The sequence below is a fragment of the Monodelphis domestica genome, chromosome 1 (genome assembly GCF_027887165.1).
Source record: "Monodelphis domestica isolate mMonDom1 chromosome 1, mMonDom1.pri, whole genome shotgun sequence".
NCBI lineage: Eukaryota > Metazoa > Chordata > Mammalia > Didelphimorphia > Didelphidae > Monodelphis > Monodelphis domestica.
In genome coordinates, this window is record NC_077227.1 from 306,056,806 (window position 1) to 306,084,764 (window position 27,959).

The 27,959-nt window shown below is 33.8% G+C and overlaps 1 protein-coding gene across 6 annotated transcripts in view; it reads left to right on the plus strand.

Moving 5' to 3' along the window:
- TXNDC16 (thioredoxin domain containing 16) overlaps positions 1–27,959 on the plus strand; it is a 148,131-nt gene that overhangs the window by 100,701 nt on the left and 19,471 nt on the right. For 5 of the 6 annotated variants that reach the window (XR_008915039.1, XM_016426324.2, XM_056811095.1 and 2 more), the window contains 4 exons: positions 10,553–10,699; positions 11,093–11,152; positions 26,197–26,365; positions 26,724–26,860. Coding sequence is in view for 5 of the 6 variants with exons in the window: in XM_016426324.2 (XP_016281810.2) it covers positions 10,553–10,699; positions 11,093–11,152; positions 26,197–26,365; positions 26,724–26,860 (513 nt within the window). In the remaining variant the exon portion in view is untranslated. The remainder of the gene's footprint in view (positions 1–10,552; positions 10,700–11,092; positions 11,153–26,196; positions 26,366–26,723; positions 26,861–27,959) is intronic. The other variant, XM_056811096.1, reaches the window with a different exon arrangement.

A 27,959-nucleotide genomic window follows, 5' to 3' on the forward strand; every position in this document is an offset into this window, starting at 1 on the left:
GAAAGAACAAAGAACAGAAACAATAATTTCATTAAAGAGAATGACAATGAGAAAAAAATATCAAAATGTATGGGATACAGACAATGTAGTACTTAGGAAAAATTTATATCTCTAAATGCTTATATCAGTAAAATAGAGAAAAAGGAGATAAATTAATTGGGCATGCAACTAAAGAAAATAGAAAAAGAACAAATTACAAATTCACAATTAAAGACCAAATTGAAAAACCTGGAAATCGAGGTAGAAATGAATAAAATTGAAAGCAAACCACTGAACTAATGAATAAGTCTTGGAATTAGTTTTATGAAAAAATTAATAAAACACATAAACCATTAGTGAATTTGATTTTAAAAAGAAGAAAATGAAATTACTAGTATCAAAAATGAAAAGGGCGATTGAATTCATCACCAATAAAGAGGAAATTAAGGGAATTATTGGGAGCTATTTTGTCCAACTAAATGCCAATAAATCTGGAAATATAAGAAAAATGGATGAATATTTACAAATATATAAATTGCTCAAATTAACAGAAGAGAAAATAGAATATATAAATACTATGATAGAAAAGGCAATTGAACAAGCCACCAATGAACTCTTAGAAAAAATCCCCAGGCCCAGATGGATTCACAAGTAAATTCTACCATGTATCTAAAGAATAATTAATCCTAATACTTGATAAACTACTTAGAAAAATAGGTAAAGGAGCCCTACCTAATTACTTTTATGACACAAATATGGTACAGATACCAAAGCCAGGAAGCTCAAAAACAGGGAAAGAAAAATCTAAACCAATTGCCTTAATGAATAAAATGCAAAAAATTTAAATAATACAGTAGCAGGAAACACAGCAATATATAATAATGATCATTCACTATAACCAGGTGGGATATATATGAGGAATGCAGGACTGGTTTAATGTTAGGAAAACTATCAGTATGATTGGCTAACTGGTAACAAAACTAACATCACATGATTATTAAATATAGAAAAATCTTTTGATAACATACAACTCCTATTCCTATTAAAAACACTAAACAGCATAGGATTAAATGGAACTTTCCTTAAAATGATAAGTAGTAGCTATCTAAAACCATTAGCAAATATTATCTGTAATGGGGATAAGTTAGAAGCTTTCCCAATACTATCAGGGGTGAAGCAATGATGCCCATTATCTCAACTATTATTCAGTACTAAAAATGCTAGCTATAACAGTAAGAGAAGAAAAAGAAATTAAAAGAATTAAAAGAGGCTATGAGGAAACTAAACTATTACCCTTTGCAGATGATATCATGTTATACTTAGAGAATCAATTAAAAACTATTTGAAATAATAACTTTAGCAAAGTTCTGGGATACAAAACTAATACACACAAATAATTAGTATTTCTTTATATTACCAACAAAGTCCAGCAGGAAGAGATAGAGAAATTCCTTTGAAATAACTATAGACAATATAAAATATCTGTGAGTCTACTTGCCAAAACAAAGCCAGGAACTATGTGAACACAATTAAAAAGCATTTTCCACAAAAATAAAGACAAATATTATTTGCTCTTGGGTAGGCCAAGCTAATAAAATAAAAATGACAATTTACCTATATTTCAGTGACAATAAAACTGCCAAAATTATTTTATAGAGATTGAAAAAATTATAACAAGTCATTAAAACAAAAAGTTAAGAATATAAGGGAATTACTGAAAAAATGTGAAGGAAGATAGCTTAAGTGTACCAAATCTCTAATTGTATTATAAAGCATAAATCATTACAATAGATTGGTTCTGGCTAAAGTTAGTTAAAGTTAGTTTCTCTGCTAAAAGTATTATATTTTTAGAGGTTTATTAAAGATTAAGAAATAAAATACAAAATAAGAAAGCACGTGCAAATCTATATCTTGCCTGCTAGGTAGAAAGCTGTGTGTGCTTAGAAGCGGAAGCAGGGAGAGGGGCCAAGTAGGCGGAGAGTCAGTTTAAATACAAATTGTGTTCTTGCACTCAGGTGAGGACTCAGGGTGATATTATAGGGAATTCTGGGAACTACCAAGGATTTCTGGGAATTGAAGTCTGGGGTTCAAATCTCCATTTTACATGGCTAATAAATATAATGGTGAATCAATGAAATAGATTAAATACACAATACACAATTTTAAATGACTGTAGCAATCTAGTGCTTGATAAACCCAAAGATCCTAGGTTTGGGGACAAAAATTCACTATTTGACTAAAACTGCTAAGAAAACTGGAAAACAGTATGGCAGATACTAGGTTTAAATAGGGTTCTTGTACCAAGAACCAAAATAGGTGTATGAGTTTTGACATAAAGGGTGATACCATAAGAAAATTAGTGGAGCATGGAATTGTTTGCCTTTCAGATCTGTGGATAAGAGAAGAATTTATGAATAAGAAGATATAAAGAACATTTACAGAATATAAAATGGATAATTCAATTATATTAAATTGAAAAGTTTTTGCATAAATAGAATTAATCAACCAAGATTAGAAGGGAAATGGAAAGCTAAGAAAACTTTTATGGCAAATTTCCCTGATAAAGGTATCATATTTCTCATATATATTGAGAACTGAATCAAATTTATAACATTACAAGTCATTCCTCAGTTGATAAATGTTCACAGGATATGAGCAGGCTCTTTTCAGATGAAGATATAAAAACTATTTATAGTCATGTGAAGAAGGGCTCTAAATCACTGTTGATTAGAGAAATAAAAATTAAAGCAACTCTGAGGTACCACCTTAACACCTATCATATTGGTTAATATGACAGTAAAAGAAAATGATAAATGTTGAAGGGGATGTGGCAAAATTGGGACACTAATTGTTGGTGGAGTTGTGAACTGATCTAACCATTCAAGAAATCAATTTGGAACTGTGCCCAAAGGGCTACAAAACTGTGCATACCCTTTGAACCAGTAATAGCATTAATAGGTCTGTATCTCCATGAGTGCAAAGAAAAGGGAAAGGGATGTGTTTGTACAAAAATACTTATAGCAGCTTTTTTTTTTTTTTTGTAGTAGCAAAGAATTAGAAATTCAGCAGATATACATCAATTGGGGAATAGTTGTGGTGAATTATTGTAATAGAATATAACTACACTATAAAAATGATACGCATGATTTTAGAAAAAGTTATAAAGACCTACATGAACTAATGCAGAATGAAGAAAGCAGAACCAGGAGGACATTATATGCATAAACAACAATATTGTAGAATTTTCAACTGTGAAAGACAAGCTATTCTTAGCAATACAATGATATGAGATAATTCTGAAGTATTTATGATGAAAAATGCAATTCACCTCCAAAGAAAGAACTGACGAAGGCTGAATGCAAAAGCAACACAACTATTTTTTTACCTTGTTTTATTTGGGTGTGTTTTTATTTGGTGGTTGGGTTTTTTATGAGTATTTTTTCATAACATGAAAAAGATGGATATGTTTTGCATGATTGTACATGTGATGAAATTGCTTACAGTTTCATGGAGTAGAGATTATGTAGGGAAGGGAGAGAGACAATTTGAATCATAATTTCAAAAGTATGTTAAAATTATTATTATATTAATTGGGAATTGAGTTAATTCATTTTAAACATTTCCAACATGTGCCATTATCCTTTTTTGTCTTTTTTTATTTTAATTTCTCTAATAATAGTGATTTAAAGAATTTTTTCACATTAAACTTTTATTTCTTCTTTTAAAAACTGCCTGTTCATATCCTTTGATCATTTATCCTTTGATCTGCTCTTCCTCTATTGATGCAAGCATTTAGAGAGATAAATTGTTCCCTAAGTATTGCTTTGGCAGCATTCCATAAATGTTGGTATTTTATTGTTGCTATTCCCTTTTAATAAATCAACGTCTTTTTGAAAGACATTGTTACTCAAAGATTCTATTTCCTTCTCTTTAAATCTGGGCAGTTTATACTCTTACAAATATTCATTCATTTTATTCATATTGTCAATTTTATAAACATATAGTTCAATAAAATGCTTTCTTTCTAATAATTACTTTAATTTTATCTTCATTGGTTTTACATTCATCCTTTTTAGTTTTGATTCTGGAAATATGTTTTTCTTTGTTATCTATTCTACTGTTCTCCCCCCTCCTCCAGAAGATCTCTGGTTAGTCTTATTTATTAGTTTGGTGATTTTCTTTTCTTTTTTTTTTTTAATTAATCTCTCCTTTGATGTTTAGAATTTATGTTTTGCTGTTCAATTGGGAATTTTTCATTTGTTCTTTTTCTGTTTATTTTTGTTGCATACCCTATTTATTCACATTTTCTTTTTCTCTTTTATTAATGAAGGGGTTACATATAAAATTTTCCCAAAGTACTCTTTTGTATATATTTCAGAATTTTTATCTTGTCTTATTTTTGTCATTTTTAATGAAATCATTCATTGTTTATGTGATTTGTTATTTGATCTACTTATTATTTAGAAATAGATTAGTTTACAATTAATTTTAATATTCACTTCAAAGGCCCTTTATTTAAAATAATCTTCATTGCATCATGGACCAAAAGGAATGCACTTAATTGTTATTTAAATTTTTTTCTGCATTTGCTTATAAGGTTTTTATTCCTTATTCATGATCAACTTAAAAAAATGTGTTTATTCCAGTAACAAATCTACACATAAGTTTTCAAAGATTACATGATTCATACTGTCTCCCTCCCCTCTCCCATAGTTGACAATCAATTCCACTGGGTTATACATATAGTATCACTCAAAACCTATTTCCATATTGTTCATTTTTGTAATAAAGTAATCTTTTAAAACCAAACCTGAAAATTGTATACCTAAATAAACAAGTAATGAATGATGTTTTTTTCTGCATTTCTACTCCAACAGTTCTTTCTCTAGATGTGGATAGCATTCTTTTCACAAGTCCCTCAGAATTGTCCTGGATCATTGTATTGTTGTTAGTAGCAAAGTCTATTACATTCAATCATCCCACAATGTTTCAGTTACTGTGTATAATGTTCTCTTGGTTCTACTTATTTCACTCAACATCAGTTCATGTAGGTACTTCAGTTTTTATAGATATCAATAATTTCCTCATTTCTGATATAGCACAATAGTAGTCATCACCACATTACATATACCACAACTTGTTCAGCCATTCCTCAATTGAGGGACACCTCATTTTCCAATTTTTTGCCACCACAAAAAGTACAGCAATAAATATTTTTGTATAAACAAGTCTATCCCCATTTTTTTTATCTCTCTTGGGATACAGATCTAGGAGTGGTATTCCTGGATCAAAAGGCATGCACTCTTTTAAAACCCTTTGGGCAGAATTCCAAAGTGCCTTCCAGAATGGTTGGATCAATTCACAACTACATTAGTGTCCCAATGTTACCTCATCCCTGGCAAAATTTATTATTTTCCTTTACTGTCATTTTGGCCAATCTACTAGGTATAAGGTGGTATCTCAGAGTTGTTTTGATTTGCATTTCTCTAATCAGGAGGGATGTAGAGTATTTTTTAATATGATTGTTGATAGCTTTGATCTCTTCTGAAAATTGCCTATTTATATCCCTTGCCCATTTTTCAGTTGGGGAATGGCTTGGTTTCTTATAAATTTGACTTATTTCTTCACATATTTGGGAAATTGGACCTTTATTAGAGAAATTTGTTAAAAGATTTTTCCCCCAGTTTGTTACTTCCCCTCTAATTGTGGTTGCATTGGTTTTGTTTGTACAAAAACTTTTAAATTTAATACAATAAAAATTATTCATTTGACATCTTGTAATTTTCTCTATCTCTTGCTTGGTCTTAAATTCTTCCCTTCTTCATATATCTGACAGATAGACTATTTTATCTTTACCTAATTTATTCATAATATCACTTTTTGTGTTTAAGACATATACCCATTTTGAACTTATATTAGTATAGGATGTGAGATGTTGATCTAAACCTAATTTTTACCATACTGTTTTCCAGTTTTCCCAGCAATTTTTGTCAAATAGTGAGTTCTTATCCCCAATGTTGTGATTTTTGGGTTTATCAAACACTAAATTGTTGACATTATATACTCCTGGTCTATTCTATTAATCCACCCTTCTATCTCTTAGCAGTACCCGATTGTTTTGATGATCAGTTCTTCATAGTGCAGTTTAAGATCTGGTACTGCTAAGCCCCCATCCTTCACATTTTTGTTTTTCATAGTTCCCTTGATATTTTTGGTCTTTTGCTCTTCCATATGAATTTTGTTGTTATTTTTTCCTAGTTCTATAAAATTGGTTTTTTGGTAGTTTGATAGGTGTGGCACTGAATAAGTAAATTTGTCATTTTTATATTAGATTGACCTACCCATGAGCAATTAATGTTTTTCCAGTTGTTTAGATCTGGTATTATTTGTGTAAAAAGTGTCTTATAATTATGTTCATATAATATTTTATATTATCTAGCATGATTTTAAGTGGACTTTCTCTTACTCTTGATTTTTGTTGGAAATATATAGAAATGCTGACGATTTATGTGGGTTTATTTTGTATCCTGCAATTTTGCTAAAGTTATTATTTCCACTAGCTTTTTAGTTGATTTTCTAGGATTGTCTAAGTATATCATCCATAAAGAGTGATAGTTTAGTTTTCTCATTGCCTACTTTAATTCCTTCAATTTCTTTTTTCTTCTCTAATTGCTATTGCTAGCATTCCTAGTACTGCATTAAATAATAGTGGTGATAATGAGCAACCTTGCTTCATTTCTGATCTTATTGGGAAGGCTTCTAACTTGTCCCCATTGCAGATCATTTTTGCTGATGTTTTTAAATAGATACTGCTTATTATTTTGAGGAAAGGCCCTTTTATTCCTGTGCTTTCTAATTTTTTCAATAGGAACTGGTCTATTTTGATAAAGGTTTTTCTGCATCTATTGTGATAATCATGTGATTTCTGTTGGTTTGATTATTGATATGGTCAAATATGTTGGTGGTTTTCCCAATATTAAACCAGTCTTTCATTCCTGGTATATATCTGTTAAGGGTAAAATTTGGGGTTATTGACTGAATATATGATATTAGTGGTTGCCAGGGATTAAAATTCAATCCCAATAAAATACTCAAGTGAGTTTGGGATTTTTATGGTGGTTTAATTTAATCAGTAGGAAGAAATTAAGAAGAAGAAGAGAGAGAGAAATGAATTGGACTGCTCTGGCAAGCCAGATAGTAGTTCAGAGGCTTAGGCCAAGGGACCTTCTCAATCTGACTTGGCTTACAGCTACGAGGCCTCCTCCAAGATGAGGGGCCCTCCTAGGAGGATAGCATTTTAGGAGGTAAAAGAAAAAAGGAATCAGCCTAAACCATTCACCAAGCACGCTAAGAACACCACCACAAGCTCCCAATGTGAAAGAGCCCAACATCTCTGTGAGAGAGACTGGAGAGAGGAAGTGATGCAAAATATATAGACCGTTCTTTACATCACTTCCTGCATCTCACATGTACCAATGGTAGCTTAAGCTTGACTTAGGACAGCCCAGGGGGTCTGTCAGTTGTTTCTTATTTGTCACTTGCTAGCACATGTTGGTCATAGGCCATCCTCCTCACAGTTAATCTTTAAGTAGGGGTGTATACATTCCCTGGTTGCTAGAATTTCTAAAGGCTAAGCAGGGGGTAGTAAATCTAAAATTCACACATCTCACTTAATCATAGTGAGTAATCATTCTCAGTTGAAGTCCAACAGATTCTGCTCCAGCCTCTTGCCTTTACTCTGTGTATGTCTATCTACCTCAAATGTGTTTCTTATAAATAGAATATGGTAGGATTTTGGTTTTTAATCCACACTGCTATTCACTTCCATTTTATGGGTGAATTCATCCCATTCACATTCACAATTATGATTACCATCTATGTTGGGGTCCCCAAACTATGGCCCACAGGCCACATGTGGCCCCCTGAGGCCATGTATCCAGCTCCCACCGCACTTCCTGAAGGGGCACCTCTTTCATTGGTGGTCATTGAGAGGAGCACTGTATGTGGTGGCACCTCAAATCGCAGTGTCGCTCATGTACAGTACTGGTGACATAATACTTTGTGTGATGCCTTAAAGTTGTGCAAAGGATTATGTGGCTGCACAATGGAAGACGTCAGCATGGTGAGTGGTGATCTGGGGGAGAGGATTCCACACTTTGTATACTTCTGCCTGGTTAGGGTTAGGGTTAGGGTTAGGTCTTTATAGTCCAGCACTCCAACAGTCTGAGAGACAGTGAACTGGGCCCCTGTGTAAAAAGTTTGGGGACCCCTGATCCATGTATTCCCCTCCATCTTGATTTCCTTTTTTTTAATTCTGCCTTTTCTCCTTTTACTGTTTCCCTCCATACCAGTATTTTGCTTTTAATCACTCCTCCCTTCCCCCTCCCTTATTTTACTCCCCTTTCCACCACTAACCTTTTTATTCCTCTCTGGTCTGATTATTCTTGTTTGTAATCCTTGCTCCTTTGCCTTTTGGGAAATCATGTCCCAAACCTCCACTCCTTTATTCTGGTAGTCACTAAATCTGTGAGGTTAAGCATAAAAAGTAGATAGTCTTAATTTTGCTGCTGTTTGATACACTTCTAATTGATCTAATTGGCAACTCATCCTTTTTTGAATATGAAGATGTGAAAAGATCAGTATTTTCCTGACACAGCTTCTTTCCTCCTTCCCACCACATGAGAAAGTTTTACTTAAAATAAAACAAAATTTGCTTCACCTGAATGGCTCATGTGATTGACTGCAATTTTCCTGATATAGCTTATCCACCACCTAGCAAATGTGAATTAGGTCTAGGACCAAGCTGTTTCTGAAATTTGATTGGTCCAGGCTTCCCTGAAGCAGTTTTCCCATCATTTAAAGGGGGAAAAATCCTAGCCACATGTAATCTAGCCCCTTAGGCTTTGTGGATTCCTGGAGCTCATGAATGGAGCCATGGAAAACTGTAGTTTCCAAAGAAGTTAAATTGAGGATTATCCAGAAGGCAGTGGAGAGTCATATAGTGGACATGAGTAGACTACAATTCATTATTAATAGGAATGATAATGAAAAGTTTGTAGTGTTACATATAAAAGAGTGGTTGGCACAAACTGTTACAGATAAAAGAGTGTTTGCCTTAAACTGTGACTGTGGAAATATGGTTTCAAATAAAAACTATAGTGGTCGCCATGGGAAAATTCCCAGATATTAAATAAACCCAAGTCAGCTGGGTTTTATGGAGATTTTAATTAATACAAATCAAAGAATTAATGAAAGGGAGAGAGAGAGTAAGAGGAAATAATGAGAAAAAGCTAGGCCAGCCTAGGCTTAAGCCTTAAGAGAGAGATCAGTCAGTCTTTAATCCACTCACCACAAGATTTGTCCAAAGCAAGATTCTAGTGTTCAGAGAGACCCACCAGTTCAGCTCCTGAGCTCTACTTCAGCTTCCAAGGCTGAATTCTCCCCCTTCAGAGGCCTTCTGGCCTCCTTTTAAAGATAAATTTCTCCTATGTCACCTCCCCTAAGTTTTCACATCTACTAATCACAGTAGACATTTTCACAGGACTGACCATTCTTAATTCACACCTGAGTAGACTAAACTTTTGAGTAATTCACACCTGAGTAGACTAAAACTTCACACCTCTTTTGTTAAGCTTGTCCCTTGCAAATTTGCAAGTTGCCTGACCTTCATAGGTACTTAGCACCTTTTTGTATTAGATCTAAAAATAGACCCAGCTTAAGATTTTTTTAGCTTTACTTTTTAAGTATGGGTTAAGTACTTTTCATTGTTCAATAAAGAGTTTACAACTTTATCTTCCCCTAAAGTATGCTTAAGTATGGGTGGAGTAATGTTAGAGTTCTCACATTCCTGATCAAGTACCTTCATTGTTTAAAATGGGGAATGGTCTTAACCAAATGTTCTAAGGTAGAGTCTGAGAATTTTTAACATTCACAAGTCTGAGAATTTTTAAGATTCACAGTAGAAATGATGTTATCAAAGAAATGTAGGGGTAAAAAGGGAGAAGGGTTGCATTTATTGTCTGAGCAAATGATAACTGATAGATGGCCCCCTATATCTATTGATATCCTCGTAATATCAGGAGAAAATGGGGAAGTCCCCTAGCACATAGGATGATTTGCCTTTAGTGAATTCATGGGAAGACTTGGACAGTAGTTACACAGAATATGCAGGTATATCAGGTTGCCATCAGGATTGATGCACAGAACAACCACACTGATGAGATTGCAAGTCCACTTGGTAAATGAGTATTTGTGCAATTCAGTAGACCTTCTCTGAATTGTAGGTTAATATAGCTTAATTAACAACAAAGTAGCATTGTAAATAATTTAATGTAAACATTAAAGCATTGTTTTTGGATTCCATATATTACCCTGCAATCTAATCTCAATTTTTGAGTCATGGATAGATTCATGTAAATTAAGGAACTAGACCCTTTGAAAGGGTGTCTAAATAATCTCACCTTTCATCTTACATCAATATTTTTTATTATATTAAGCTTTTATATATTTTCTTTTAAGACTAACTTTTGATCTTTTTTATTTCCACATACTATGTAATTCTTTTAAAACATAGATGTTCAAGATGATCAAGTGGTTGAAACAGTTTACAGAGACAGGAAGAGGAAATTACCTTTGGAACTAATAATAGAACTAACCGAGGAAACATTTAACAGCACAATAAAGAGCACTTCAAGTAGCATAGTATTGTTTTATGCTAATTGTAAGTACATTCCCTTCAAAATAAAAATTTTACTGCAAATTTTAATTAATTATTACTTTTTATTTTTTAATTTCCCCATATTTAAATAATTTTTATGTATTAAAATTTTTATTTTCTTTTTATCAAGGACAATTTGTTATAGTTAAGATACTCAATATTTATTTGTCTTTATTAGCATTTTCCAATAAGTATTAGAATTTTTACACTCATTTATACTATTTAAAATTAACAATTTGGATAACACAATACTTACACTTGTTCTAAAAATGCACAAATATCTCATAATAAAAACCCAGTATACCTTTAAGAATCTAATTATAAACAATGCAGTAACTGTTCAAATATCATATGTATCTTTATTATATGTATACATACTTTTTTTTTCACATGCAGGGGAAGCAGTGTCCCTGGCATTTTTGCAATCCTATATTGATGTGGCAATTAAATTAAAAGGTATAGTACTGAGGTATAATAATTTCTAATATGTCTATGTAGTTTGACAGAAAGCCTGAGCTAGATCTAAATATACTGTTTGTATCCCCATACCTAAATTGATGGTAGTAAAAATCTTTTAAAAAGACACATAAAAAATCATTTTAGGGGGCAGCTGGGTGGCTCAGCAGATTGAGAGCCAGGCCTAAAGATTAGAGGTCCTAGGTTCAAATCTGACCTCAGACACGTCCTAGCTGTGTGATCCTGGACAAGTCATTTAACCCCCATTGCCTAACCCTTACCACTCTTCTGCCTTGGAACCAATACACAGTTTTGATTCTAAGACAAAAAGGTAAGGGTTTATTAAAAAAAATCATTTTAGTCTGTAAGCTTGGCTTGCTAAAAAGTAGGTATCTCAGTGTGTTTGTCAACTACTATTTGAATGATCAGAGAGTCCTATAATCAATATGTCCATGGTTATATTGCTTCACAAACTGGAATTTTTTTAATAGTCAGGCTCTTTGTCTTTTGTACTTTTATAATAAATGTCTCAAATCATAATCAAATGACAATCTATAAGTGAAAGAAATTGATTAAAAAAAGATATAAGTTGGGTTGTCTCCCAAAGGGTTGAACTCCTTAAGAAACAAGGAATACTTTTTTATATTGTTGTTATTATTGTATACAAATAATATTGTATACAAATGACAACAATAATATAATAAATCTGTATATTAAGAATTATTGCTGGGGGCAACTGGGTGACTCAGTGGATTGAGAGCCAGGCCTAGAGATGGGAGGTCCTAGATTCAGACACAGGCAAGTCATTTTAGCCCCATTGCCTAGCCCTTAACACTCTTGGAACCAATATACAGTATTGGTTCTAAGATGGAAGGTAAGGGCTTAAAAAAAAAGAATTATTGCTATAAATAACTATTAGTAATAGTATGATTAGTAAGCATGTCTTTATTATTAAAAAAGCAACAACTTATAAGATAATAAATTGTTAAAGGGTCAGATTGATTACACTGTACCAGGTAAGTTCTATTTTTTACTATTACGGTAACAAAAGTACCACTTTGGCATTTAGGTCTCCTTAAGTTAACTTAAGCTCTGCTCTCTTGAATCCCTACTTGATTTATTCTTGCAGTTTTTTTCTCTGGTGTTGTCAGAACTGCCTGTTTCCAACAGACTTTTGAAGTGGTTAGTATAGATATTGAAATTTTTGAGTTTTTTAAACCCCTTTGGTTTTGTTATGATAGTTCCAAGTTAGCCCCTGTTTGAAATAATACTCACCATATACATTTTGAAGATACATTTGTATCTGTATTTGTATGTTGTCTCTCCTATTAGAATTTGAGTTTCTTGAAAGCAGGGACTCCATTTTTTCCTTTCTTTGCACTCCCAGTGGACTTTAGCAAATTGGATCATGAAAGGAAGAGAGCTGAGGTGAAGGGGACATTTGGTAATGATAGAGCAAGGATTCTAGCGAGCCCTCTGAGAGGAAAGAGTAAGATATGAGTATAATGAGGACAAGAGTGTGGAGACTGGTAATAGGAGAAGCCATTTTGAGGCGTAGGTGTTAGGAGAGGAGTTTTGTTGGCAGTTTTTACCCCAACTCTGAGTAATAGGGATTAGAAGAGGAGAATTAGAGTTTGCTAACCATAATAATATCAAATGTGCTACCTAACTACTGTAGACAGAGAAAAACCAGTTGATTGGGACCTTACTTTCCTGGGCCTTATGATAAAGAAGGGCAACGTGTTTGGCAACAGCCCTATTGGTTTCTGTGCTTTGTTCCTTCTTCAGACTCAAGGAACAAGGGGTTCAGGCTACAAGGGCTTTTGGTCTGGCATCCTTGTCTGCAAAGTCGAGTTAGCTAACAAAGTTGTTGTTAGAATCAGACAAGAGAATATATGTAAATCACTTTGCAAAAATTAAAGTCCTGTATTTATATCTACTGTTATTATTTTAAGTATACATTTTAACAGGTAAACTAAATCTCTAAATTTTTCTAGGCATGGGTATGCTATAGCTTTTTTTCCTAAGGCTTCCTTCTCTTCTTCCTTTATACTCTTATAACTGTTATCTTTTTGCAGATGACTCACAGATCTCTCTCTCTATATATAGTCTCTCCAATTATATATGTGTATAAAACTATATATAGTCTCTCCAATTAGCTTCAGTTTCATATTATCACTTGGTCTGTTAAATTGTATTTAGATATTTCTGGCAGTCTCAGAAATGTCTCAAAATTAGCATGTGCAAAACATAGCCTACTACTTCCCCCACTCCCTCCAAAAAGTTGTTCCATCTTTTAAGCTTCCTATTTCTGTAGATAGTTTCACTGTCTTTCCAGTCTTCCAGGTTTGTGACGTCAGTGTTATCTGTAACTCTTTATTCTCCTTCACTTCATATATATGCAGTCCACTCCATCTTTTGAATTGGACCCTTTCTCTTTACTAGTAACTATCATCTTAATTCAGGTTTCCCTTACCCCTCACCTGGATTTTTTTGTAACATATTACTAACTGTACTCCCTACCTCAAGGGCTCATCAGACCAATCTGTCAAATCCATTTCACACTACTGCTAAAGTGATTTTACTTAAGCATAGATCTGACTGTGTCCCTTTCCTACTTGAACAATCCCGGTGACTCCCCAAAGTCTCCAGGATCAAATATCCACTCTTTTGTTTATCTTTTAAAGTCCTACAAGACCTAATCTTTTTAGTTACTATTCCTAGTTATCCTGAACTTTGCAATCCAGCCAAACTTGTTTCTCTGCTCTTCACACAGGAATGCCTCATTTTGGTGTCTTTGCAATGGCTGACCTCTTAGAATGTACTCCTTCCTCACCTTCACCTTACAAAGCTTTGCCTTCAAAGTGGAGCTCATGTATTACTTTCTACATGAGATTTTCTTGATCCCCTAAACTAATAGAGTCCTTTCCCCAAAACTACTAAGTGAGTTGAAGGGTTAAAGTTTAAGGAAGGGAGAACATAAGACAAGAAAATAGAAGCAAAGACACAGAGTACTTCAGCATAGTGTAAGCCTGGCAGGGAGTTAGCTCTGATGGTAAAGAGCATCCTCTAAGCCTGACATATTGATTTTTATTGAGGTTACAAGAAGAGGGGGAAAGAAGATTGATAATCAAACAGGTCATCTGACCGACTAACATTATGAGGTAATCATCACAAGATAAAATAGCCAGATAATATTTGAAATAGCTAATGCCCAGATCAGGAGTTCATTTGACCTTCATCATATTAGTCTTATCTGATACAAATATTAAATGAGTGTTATTGTCATTACAAAGAGACTATGATAGCTAGCCAATGTTGTTTTCACTTTTGCTGTTGTTCCATCTTTTCAGTATTGTCTGTTCATAATGACTGTTCATGACCCCATTTGGGGTTTGCTTGACAATGGTACTGGAATGGTTTGCCATTTCTTACCACAGATCTTTTTACAGATGAAGGGAACTGAGTTAAGAATGCTTGAGCAGTTACAATCTGGGCTTCCAGGTAAACATGGCGGAAGTCTAGACGTAAGACTTGTCCTCTCTTCAGCACCCACTGATATAGACTACCTCAAAAGACCAAAAAAAAAACAAATTCATAAGAACGAAGGGTCTCTACAGTGGGGAACAGCATTGAAAGTACATGGGATTTGGGCATTTCCACACTATAAGAGGATGAAAAAGCTCCCACCAAAACCGCAAGCTGATCTACCCTCAACCACCCCACTTACGGAGCCAGAGACAACCAAACCAGCGTGTGCCAGAATCAATGAGTGAGGGGCACTTCCAGAGTGAGTAAGGGGCACCTCTAGGTCCTTGGGAGCTGACTAAGACCACCAAAGACCTACCCTTGAGAGCAGCTACACCTGAAACCTTAGCAGGCTGAAGAGTGCAAACCGTGGGCGCTCACAGGAAAATAGCTCAGAGAAGGGCAGCAAACAGCAGAAGCTGCAGAGATTCGAGAGCTTATCTCAGGCAAAATCCTTGCTCCTTAGCTTCATACACAGAAAGCCTGCCCATCTCACTCAGATTTCTGACTTAAAAGGGAAGGAAAAATCTCTGAGGTAATTGCAAATTATGCCCAGGAGCAACAACCTCCCTCCAAGAAAAACAGGAAGAAGGGGTTGACCCTGGAAAATTTTTATGTAGGAAAAACCCAGGCTACAGAGGAAATACAGGAGGAAATTCAAATAAACCCAACCCCCCCCCCAAATGGAAATTGTCCACAAGATCTTGAAGAATTTAAATTGGAGCTTATCAAAAAGATGGAAGCCTTCTGGCAAGAAAAGTGGGAAATAATTCAAACAGAAAATAGCAGTTTAAAGGACAAGAACTCCCAATTGGAGAAATAGCTGGAAGCCACAAAAAGCAGGATTGACCAAACCAAAAAGGAAAATCAAAAGATTATAGCAGAAAATCAGTCCTTAAAGACCAGAATTAGGCAAGTGGAAGACAGTGATCTTGCAAAACTGTAAGAATTAATGAAGCAAAGTCAAAAGACTGACAAAATAGAAGAAAACATAAAATATCTCACTGAGAAGATGACAGATCAGGAAAACAAACCACGACGAGACAATTTGAGAATCATTGGTTTACCTGAAAAGCCAGAAATAAACAGAAATCTTGACATCATACTACAAGAAATCATCCAAGAAAACTGCCCTGATGTTCTTGAACTAGGGAGCAAAATAAACATTGAAAGAATTCATAGAACACCCTCTACACTAAATCCTCAAAAGACAATTCCCAGGAACATAATTGCCAAATTCAAGAGCTTTCAAGCTAAGGAGAAAATTCTACAAGAAGCCAAAAAGAAAAAAATTCAGATACCAAGGAGCACCAGTCATGATCACACAAGACCTGGTAGCTTCCACACTAAAGAACTGCAAGGCCTGGACCATGATATTCAGAAAGTCAAGAGAACTGTGTCTTCAACCAAGAATTACCTATCCATCAAAACTGACTATATTCTTCCAGGGGAAAGTATGGGCATTCAACAAAATAGAAGATTTCTAAGTATTTGTAAAGAAAAGACCAGAACTAAGTGGAAAGTTTGATACCCAAACACAAAGATCAAGAGAAACATGAAAAAGTAAATATGAAAGAGAGGGAAAAGGAGACAAATGCTTTTTTTTAAAATTTAAACTCTCTTCTTTAAGGGCTACAATTAGATCAAATTATATATATTAATATATGGGGAAAATGTTATTTGTAACTCTCAAAAGTTATATTCGCTATTGTAGTAATTAGAAATCATTCACAGGAAGAGATTGGGGTAATAAGTGCTATAAGATGATATACAAAAAAGAAAAAGGGAGGGGGGGAATCGAAAATGGTACCAAGAGATACTTGAAGAACTAAAACAAATAGGATAATCTTTATCACACAAAGATACCCATAGGAAGGGGAGGGGGAGAATACTCTTATAAGAAGGAGAGGAAGAGAGAGCTGATAGGAAATACTAAAACCTTACACTCAGTGGAATCAATTCTGAGAGGGAAGAGCATCTAGATCCATTAGGGTCCTGAATTCTATCTTATACTACAAGGAAAGTGAGAAGGGAAAACTAAGGGGGGCTAGGGAGAGGAAGTACAAAAAGTGAGGGAAAGAGAGGTGGGAGGGAACTTAGACCCTAAAAAAACAAGAAGGGAACAAAAAGGGAGGGGCCAGAAAGGGAAGCATATCAAAGGAGGGGATTAGGGGGACTGATTAGAAGTAAACCACTTGTTTAAAAGGACCTAGCAAAAGAAGAAAGGACAGAACTAGGAGAGGATATCAAAATGCTGGGGAATACACAAATGACAATCATTACTTTGAATGTGAATGGGATGAACTCACCCATCAAATGAAAACAAATAGGAGAGTGGATTAGAATCCCAAATCCTACCATATGTTGTCTACAAGAAACATACCTGAGGTGGGTAGATACTCACAAGGTTACAATTAAAGGTTGTAGCAAAACCTTTTGGGCCTCAACTGATAGAAAGAAGGCAGGAGTTGCAATCATGATATCTGACAAAGCCAAAGTAAAAATAGATCTGATTAAAAGGGATAGGGAAAGTAAATACATCCTGATAAAAGGGAGTATAGACTGAGGAAATATCAGTAATCAACATGTATGTGGTATAGCATGCAAATTTCTAAAGGAGAAACTAGTGGAATTGCAAGAGGAAATAGATAGTGAAACTATACTAGTGGGAGACCTGAACCTACCACTATCAAATTTAGATAAATCAAGTCAAAAAATAAATAATAAGAGGTAAAAGATGTGCATGAAATCTTAGAAAAATTAGAGATAATAGATATATGGAGAAAAATAGGGACAAAAAGGAATACACCATCTTTTCAGCAGCACCTGGTACATTCACAAAGATTGACCATGTACTAGGACATAAAAACATGGCATACAAATGCCGAAAAGCAGAAATAATAAATGGAACCTTTTCAGATCATAAGGCAATGAAAATAATGTTCAGTAAGGGTACATGGAGAGCAAAATTAAAAGTCAATTGGAAAATAAATATGATACTCCAAAATCAGTTAGTTAGAGAACAAATCATAGAAACAATAATTTCATTGAAGAAAATGACAATGGTGAGACATCCTTTCAAACTCTAAGGGATGCAGCCAAAGTAGTACTCAGGGGAAAATTTATATCCTTGAGTTCATATATTAACAAATTAGGGAGGGCAGAGGTCAATGAATTGGACATGCAAATCAAAAAACTTGAAAGTGAACATATTGAAAATCCCCAGAAGAAAACTAAATTATAGATCCTAAAAATTGAGAGAGAAATTAATAAAATCAAAAGTGAAAGAACTCTTGAACTAATAAATAAGACTAGAAACTGGTATTTTGGAAAAAACAAAATAGACAAAATACTGGTCAATCTAATTAAAAAAAAGGAAAGAAGAAAACCAAATTAACAGTATCCTAGATGAAAAGGTAGACCTCACCTCCAATGAAGAGGAAATTAATGCAATCATTAAAAACTATTTTGCTCAATTAATGGCAATAAATATGCCAATCTAGGTGATATGGATGAATATTTACAAAAATATAAATTGCCTAGATTAACAGAAGAAGAAATAGAATTCTTAAATAATCGCATATCAGAAAAAGAAATTGAAGAAGCCATCAAAAAACTCCCTAAGAAAAAATCCCCAGGGCCAGATGGATTCATAAGTGACTTCTATCAAACATTCAAAGAACAGCTATTCCCGATACTATAAAAACTTTTTGACAGAATAAGTAAAGAGGGAGTTCTACCAAATTCCCTTTATGACACAAATATGGTACTGATTGCAAAGCCAGACAGGTCAAAAACAGAGAAAGAAAACTATAGATCAATCCCCTTAATGACCATAGATGCAAAAATCTTAAATAGGATACTAGCAAAAAGACTCCAGCAAGTGATCAGGAGGGTTATTCACTATGATCAGGTGAGATTTATACCAGGAATGCAAGGATGATTCAATATCAGGAAAACCATCCACATAATTGAACATATCAACAAGCAAACCAACAAAAACCACATGATTATATCAATAGCTGCAGAAAAAGCCTTTGACAAAATGCAACACTTATTCCTATTAAAACCAGAAAGTATAGGAATAGAAAGGTCTTTCCTAAAAATAATAAACAGTATCTATCTAAAACCAGCAGCCAACATCATCTAATATGGGGATAAACTAGATGCATTCCCAATAAGATCAGAAGTGAAACAAGGATGCCTGTTATCACTGATATTATTTAACATTGTACTAGAAACACTAGCAGTAGCAATTAGAGAAGAAAAAGAAATTGAAGGTATTAAAATTGGCAACGAAGAGACCAAGCTATCACTCTTTGCAGATGATATGATGGTCTACTTAAAGAATCCTAGAGAATCAACCAAAAAGCTAGTGGAAATAATCAACAACTTTAGCAAAGTTGCAGGATACAAAATAAACCCACATAAATCATCAGCATTTCTATATATCTCCAACACATCTCAGCAGCAAGAATTAGAAAGAGAAATTCCATTTAAAATCACCCTAGACAATATAAAATACTTAAGAATCTATGTGCTGAGACAAACACAGGAACTATATGAACACAACTAGAAAACACTTTCCACACAATTAAAAGTAGATCTAAACAATTGGAAAAACATTAACTGCTCATGGGTAGGTCGGGCAAACATAATAAAAATGACCATCATACCCAAACTTATTTACTTATTTAGTGCCATATCCATTGACCTTCCAAAAACCATTTTTTACTGAATTAGAAAAAAACATATCAAAGTTCATTTGGAAGACCAAAAGATCAAGGATATCCAGGGAAATAATGAAAAAAAAATGTGAAGGAAGTTGGCCTTGTAGTACCAGATCTCAAACTATACTATAAAGCAGCAGTCATCAAAACAATATGGTACTGGCTAAGAGACAGAAAGGAGGATCAGTGGAATAGACTTGGGGTAAGTGACCTCAGCAAGACAGTCTATGACAAACCCAGAATTCCCAGCTTTTAGGACAAAAATCCACCATTTGATAAAAACTGCTGGGAAAATTGGAAGGCAGTGTGGGAGAGATTAGGCTTGGATCAACACCTCACACCCTACACCAAGATAAACTCAGAATGGGTGAATAACTTGAACAAAAAGAAGGATACTATAAGTAAATTATGTCAACACAGATTAGTATACATGTCAGACCTTTGGGAAAGAAAAAATTTTAAAACCAAGGAAGACTTAGAAAAAGTCACAAAATGTAAAATCAATAATTTTGATTACATCAAATTAAAAAGGTTTTGTATAAACCAAACCAATGTAACCAAAATTAGAAGGTAGGTAACAAATTGGGAAACAATCTTCATAACAAAAACCTCTAACAAAGGTCTAATTACTCAAATTTACAAAGAGTTAAATCAATTGTACAAAAAATCAAGTCATTATGGCCAAGGGACATGAATAAACAATTTTTAGTCAAAGAAATCTAACCTACTAATAAGCACATGAAAAAGTGTTCAAAATCTCTTATAATCAGAGAGATGCAAATCAAAACAACTGTTGAGGTATCACCTCACACCTAGCAGATTGGCTAACATGACAACAAATGAAAGTAATGAATTCTGGAGGGGATGTGGCAAAGTAGGGACATTAATTCATTGCTGGTGGAGTTGTGAATTGATCCAACCATTCTCAAGGGCAATTTGGAGCTCTGAGGATCTTGAAATCCCCAGATCAGTCCAGAACAAAGCCTTGAGAAGCCAGAATACTGAGATATTGATCTGGGATAGGGAGTGGGAGAGGGGGAGAATTAAACAGAAGGGAAATATTAAACTTAGAAATTGATGCTATATAGCAAATGAACTAAGTTATGAACCTTATCACCTTTCCCTCCCTAGATACTAACTTGTGGGGGATGAAGACTATTATTCCCTTGAGATGTTAGGGGGAAATGTTTATATAAATAAAATCTTTGTTAAAGCAAATTTGATTTTTAACTGATTAAATGAAACAAGTATTTAGGGCCCATTTAGGGGAACATATTTGGTTGGGGCAGAGATAAATACCTCACCCCCCAGAACCTATGATCTAGACAACCCTGGAGGGAGGGAATGAAAATATAATATTTCTGACCTTTAGATTGTGGGGTCGAAGAATGACTGTTACAGGAGCACTTAAGTTTAACATTCATATTGGATTGTTGTTCTATTTATTCCTTTAAACATAACATAGAGCAACTTTTTGTGCAGAAAGGTAAGTTTTGGGTTAGAAAGAAAGTTGTTGAGGTTTTATTTTTAGACTAGTTTAAGCATAATGCACTCCCCTCCATCCCTACTCTCACCTCCAATTGGTAACAATGAGATGATTTCAGGATAAAGGTATTTACAAATCACATGCAGTGCCTAATTGGTCAATTATTTCACTTCAGCTTTCTGAAATTTCAGATTCTTCCTTCTGTTTCATTTTGGGCCCCCAAATCAGTTTTTTGCAGGTATTGCTAGAAACAAACTAGAAAGCATTTTATCACTGTGTAAACTTTGCCTACACTTATTAGAAACAAAGTTTGGAAGATGTTTTAAAAGTTGTAGCGTCCCTCAGCATGGTCATTGCCTGAGGAGTTCACATTATATCATATGTCTGTATTACTCATTACAATTCCCTCCTTGAAGGATAGCTTGGAATGGACCTGGAATTTGACCTGGAATGGCTCTGCCATTATTAGCTTTGTAACTTTAATAATCTCTGGTATGGAGGGCTTGTCGTGCCCTCCTAGGGCAGCTCTCCAACCTCTGACCCCCACCTGACCCCCAGCTCTCACTTGTGGCTCCTAGTAGCTGCTAGCATGGGGCAGTGGCCACACCCCGGGTAACAGCTTCGACAGGCCGGCTAAACCTTGTGAGGGTAGCCATCAGGTCGTCATGGACCCCTGGTGAACTAGGGCTTTGCTCACCCAGCATGTGAAGACTGCTTCGGCCGAACAGACGGAAGAAACCAATAAGAAGGTTCAACGGCTGAGAGGGCGACGCAGCAAAGCACCGTGGAGTGCTCAGGGCGTGTTGGAGCACAAAAGACAACACAGCCATCCAATGCAGCTGAGGAAGTCTCCAGGTGTAACGACTTTTCCTGCCACTGGACCCAGGCTTCCAAAGCCGAGAGAGTGGGACTGTCTCTGTGCATCGGCTTTTCCACTTAAATCTCCTTCATGCACAAGTGTTTTTGTACACACTCATCTACATCACAGATGAAAGCGCACAAAGACAATCGTCATCCTCGGTTACTGAGAGACTACTACTACTACTATAACACTTTAATAAATTAATCTCTCAGTTCCTCAGTTTCATCCACTGTAAAAGGAATGTAGGACCAGTCTTTAGGTTCTTTCTAACTTATCACATTCTGTGATTTTATTAGTTACAATAAAAGTGAAACCTCAGTGAAATAGCATTATTACTATATTTATTTTATACTTCTGAGGGTTCCATCTTAGGAAAGCTTTGAAAGAGATGTCATCAAGCAGGTCTAGCTTTGTGTAGAGCTGTTTTGTTAATAAACGTCACTTAAGGTTGGATGAAGCAAAAGGTATAATTAGTACCATATATTAGTTGCTTTTATAGCATCATCAACTAATTTTTATTGAATGTATTTTTTGAAGCTTTGTTCCCAACTTGTCTGTTTTCTGTATGAACTTAATTTATATTATAACATTAATTTGTTTCTTGCTCACTTATTTCTAGTGGCTAAAAAGAATCTTCCCTTTCCCCCCATAAGAATACAGAAAGTTTCCTACATCATAGTTAACAGGGGTCACAGGAATTTTTAGGTTATTTTTTTTATTTGGTAAATTATTTGAGAGATAAGTGGATTTATCATGTAGCTATGAATTTCCATTATTTTTATCCTTTTAACTTTGTGCCTTTTTATAGAATTTACATGGCAATTAATGTTGGTTTGAGTAAAGATTGTTACAAACATTTGAAAATGACGTTGTGTTTACCCAACTGCCAAATATTAATCCACAGACTTTTGTTTTGTGGATTACGTCAGATATTCAATAATAAATACATTCATTTTCCCCCCAGAGACTTAAAAGGGTATCCTACTGTTTCATAATCACTGGTAGTTATGAAATACATCAGTGTATTTAATTTAATTTAATTTAAATTTAATTTAAAATAAATTTAAATGAGCTTAACATTTACCATAGGATATAAATGTTGTCCTTTGTAATAAGGAACTTTCCCAAGTTTTATTTTCTAATATTAAAGATATTTATAGGGCCTTGAGTTAATAGTCTAAATTGTTAATGTTTGGTTTGTTCATCACAATATAAAGTGGCCACTCTTTAACTATAAATTTTGAGCATAAATCCTACTATTAACAGATTTCCAACTAAATTACTGTGCTCTTGGCATGTGATATAGCTTACTTAATATATACATACTTATGCTGTGTCCCTGGACAAAATTTTAATGACATGACCTGGAACATCATGAATTGATTTTTTTAATACCATTGCAAATTAAAAAATAAATTACATGATAATTCTTTGAAAAAAATAAACATAATATAGAACAATAATTTAAACAATATAATTTTGTTTTGTCTGATAGTAAGATAGCAAATTTTACCTTAAAAAATTTTTTTTATTCACTTGATATGTAGTAAATTTTGTTTTAGCCCTCATTTTTATTGGATATCTATCTATCTATCTATCTTAATTTTTCAGACATGTAAGGAACAGATAGTGGGATTTTCTTATCTATTTTATTATTCTTATCTATTTTCTTATCTATTCTGCAGTGCTCTTTATTTTATTGTATTTTTATTTAATTTCTTTTTAAAGCTATATTTTCCTTCAGATTTGCCTCTAGAATAGCTTTTTTAAAAAAGACTAAAAAAAACTTCCCCTTTTAAATCAATACTTATACTTTGATACAATCCTATTGCCATCTCTTCCTTCCTTTGAGGGTTTTAAATTCCTTCATTCCTTTGTTCCTTTGCTTATTGATTCATCCCTTCGTTCCTTCCTTCCCTACGTTTCTCCCTCTCTTCTCCTTTCTCTCTTTCATTTCTTCTCTTCCTTCCTCCTTTCCTTCTTTCCTTCTTTCTTTCCTTCTTTCCTTCTTTCTTTCTTTCCTTCTTTCCTTCTTTCCTTCTTTCCTTCTTTCCTTCTTTCCTTCTTTCTTTCTTTCTTTCTTTCTTTCTTTCTTTCTTTCTTTCTTTCTTTCTTTCTTTCTTTCTTTCTTTCTTTCTTTCTTTCTTTCTTTCTTTCTTTCTTTCTTTCTTTCTTTCTTTCTTTCTTTCTTTCTTTCTTTCTTTCTTTCTTTCTTTCTTTCTTTCTTTCTTTCTTTCTTTCCTGGTTGACTTTTGTTTCTCTTCTGCTAGAATTTCCTCCACTTCTGTATTTTTGTATTCCAAATCCATCAATCTATCTTCATGTCTCTAGACAAACTTTCCTTGATGAAGTTTTTTTGGTATGCTACTTCACTTTAAAATTTTTTGCCTGGAAAGCTCTAAATTCTGGTTAATATTGATTTGTCATTTCTTCTTATGGATTTCATTTCTCTTGAGCCATTCTTGAAATTCTTGTTGTTCCATGCTTACCTGAGATTCCCTACATTTCTGTGTTTCGTTGGTTTACTTTTCTTTGTCTTGTAATATTTTTTTGAAAGCTATGTAATTTCTTTGAGAGTTTAGTATTCATTCTTTCTTCTGATTTTAGGATCTTCTCTGTTGATTCATCTGCTTGTACTGTGGGTTTTTATTGCATTTTTTTTCCTCTTGAAATCCTTAGCATTTCAGATGTTTCTTTTTTCTTCTTATATTTCCCCATTTCTTGCTTTTTTACTTACCCATTTTCCTTATACCACTAAACTTATAAAACAAAGCTGCTTTGACCCTCTTCCATTTTTGTGGATTTGGGCCTCACTAGCCTTTGTGCCTGCCATTAGCTTCTTTGGTAGTGAAACTGGCCTTATCTGGGTTTTAATTGCCTTTCCTTTCTGCCTAGGGCTTCCAATCATACTGGTCTCCTTCCCTAGCTCCTCCTTTGACTTTTGCCCTTTCCTTTTTTGGTGACTGAATTAGCATCTGCTTCTTGTTCCAGGTTTAGATGTGAGTGAGGGAGGTATCCTAAATTGGATCTCTTTAAACTTGAGGCTGGTGTCCCTTAAGCTATGGTTCATCTCAAGAAAAAGGCAGCACATATTGCCTCTCCTCTTTCCCAGTTGCTTGGGCCAAATCAGATCAAGGGTTTAGGGACAGTTAGAGAGTGGGTTATGCTTACCTGTGATATATCTCTGAAATAGAAGAAGGTCCTAATATGGACTCTTGGCACAAACTTATTTATTTATTTTATTTTATTGACAGTGTTTGTCTTAAAATTGATACTAAGTATGGATGCTAAAGTAGAAGAATGGTAGAGGCTAAGCAATTGGGATTAAGTGATTTGCCCAGGATCATATAGCTGGGAAGTGTCTGAGGTCAGATTTTAAGCCATGTTTTCCCACCTCCAGACCTGACAATCTTAGACTGTGCCATTTTAGTTACCCCACAAATTTGTTTTTGCTCCCTAAAGTCATCAGTGTAATGTTATGGGGAAGGGTGGGAGTGATGAGTAAGCACTTTAAAGATGAACATTTTCTTTTGTTTTTTTACCATATAGAGGTTTACTTTTATCCTTTGTCTTCATACATCCTATGGATTCCACATATGTTGCAGAGTTCCACTTTTTTTTAATGTTAGGTTTTTAAATTTTGTTTTATTGAGAATTAGTGAATACTGAGGAAATTTTCTATTCCATCATCTTGTTTGTCATATGACTTGGAAGTTCTTTCATTTAATCTTTATATAAGATGTCACTGACTGATATTTGAGAAAAAAAATTAATTCTTGAGGTTCTTTGTGGTGAGTTTCCATAATCTTTGCTGCCTGTGAGGCAGTGTTTGGTGCATCACTTGAGTTTAGGAATTCTGAGCTTCAATGAACTAAATATATCAGGTGTCTACACTTGAACCCTTGGGAGCAGGAGCCAAAAGGATGTCTGAAAAAGAGGTAAACCACCTTAGATCATAAAGGGAGCAGGTTAGAACTTCTTTACTAATTGGTAAAATGGGATATGGCCTAAGAGTGGCCACTATACTTCTATCCTAGGTGAGATAGTGATACCCTATCCCCAAAAAATAAATTTCTGAGTGAAAATTAAGTCTTAAGATACAGATTATTGACTCCTACACCTAACATTAATTTGACCCTTAATAGATCCATTAATAAGTAGTTTTTAGGCTAATACAATCTAGAGCTTTGGCAAGTTTGATAAGGAATATTTAGTCAAGAACAAATTTAATTTCTTTCCATTTACTGAATTAAGCAATTACCATATTTTGTTATATTATTTATTTCCTTGGTGCTCAAAACTCTTTAAAATCAGAATTCAAATTGCATCCCAAAAATATAACATTTAATAAAGTACATACTATGTTATCCAAAATATTTTAAGTAGCCTTTTTTGCCTTTAATAGCTAGAAAAACATTATTATTTTTCTTCCATCTAGGAACATCCAATATTTTATTTACTAGAGTCAACTGTGGAGATTGGTCTAATGTCTGTACAAAACAAAACATCATTGAATATCCTGTTATAAAGATATATAAGGAGGGAGAGAAACCAGTAATTTATACTGGCATGCTAGAAACTGAGTATCTTCTAAAATTCATAAGATTGTAAGTATACACACTTCATTATTGGAATGGTGTAAAATCCTAAAGAAACAACAGAAGTTTTAGGCAGATAGAACTTCTGATTATGAGCCAATTGACTAAGAATTTTTAAATTTTCAATTTCGAGGGAGTAGAGAAAATCATCAGGTAGAATAATTGAACAGAACAGAGAAGATTAAATGAAGATCTTTCTCACATTTCATCACTTTATGGTCATTTTAAAGGAGTTGATATATTAAAACTGGCTGACTTTCACAATAGTAATGCTTAGTTGTATAAATAAAATTTTTAATTTGCTTATTTTAATATCCTGAATTATTACTTTAAAATAATTTAGAATATGGTTGTATGTATCATTCAGAAACAGAATTTCATGTCCATTGAAGATAATGAGTATTAAAGAAGCAGAAGAATACTTAAATGGGGAATTACATAAAGAATTAACATCCTATTCTAGTGTGTCAATTCTTGGAATATTTAGCTCAAACATGACAAAAGGTAAATATTTAAGAACTTGGTAATTAAAAGTATTTTTGAAAGCTCATTGTTTAGTATTTATTATTACTATTAATGAAATAATACTTGTAAAGTTCTTTGCAAACCTTAAAGTGTTATATAAATGTTGGCCATTATCATTTTTAGAATATCTTTTCACTCTAAAATTGAAACATTTCCCCATGAAATTTAGAAAATATTTTTGTAAAATATTGTCAATTTTTGCTGTTTCAAGATTTTTAATAAGCATTAATATTGTTCTCTTTAATCTAGTAAATTTATTAAAATATGTTTCAACTAAGACAAATACTACATAAAACAATTTAATTTTATCTATGCTAGATTTTAATGCCCTTTTAAAAAGTATGCTTTTAACAAGTTTTTAAAATAATAATGTAATATTTTGCAGAGAAGCAATTGTATTTTTCATTTCTGTCTTTTTGCTTCATTTAAACTTACACATCTTTGTCTTTATATAACCCATCTTATCATTATAGAGAATGCCATAAATTCCTCCAATTACTGAAGGAATTGAGTAATTGGAGTGACTTAAGATTATTTTTCCTGAAAAATTTTTACTTTTCTCTTACCTTCTTCCCCTCTCCCCCATGTTAAGTGGCTTTTTACCTCCAGGCATTTCTTCCTCTAAAATACCTGCAATGCTTGAATTCTGAAACCCTGAATTCAAGTACCTGTTAATATCATTTTGGGCTTCAGCTAATGGACACATTTGAAGTTTTTTCTAGCTTTGCATATGATCTGGCAGAGTTTGCAGAGACACTGTTATCCTAAGAAGAAAAATTACTAATTTATTAGAGTTTTAAGTCAATTCATTGTCATACTTTAGCTTTCTCGTTCCATAAAAACAAATAGGTTTTTAAATTGCAAAGTAAAGAAATAAAAATGTAGAACCTCAGAAATGTTATCAAAGAAAGATTTTTGAAATTTATAGTATTAACTTTAGTGGAATATTTTTATCATCTGCTCTGTTTAAAAGCTAACATAAAAAGTACCCTAATCTAAAAGTCATGTGCCTGAATGACAGTGATACTAGAACAAATCTGCAACTGATATCTGTTCTTACTTACCTGTTTAATGATAA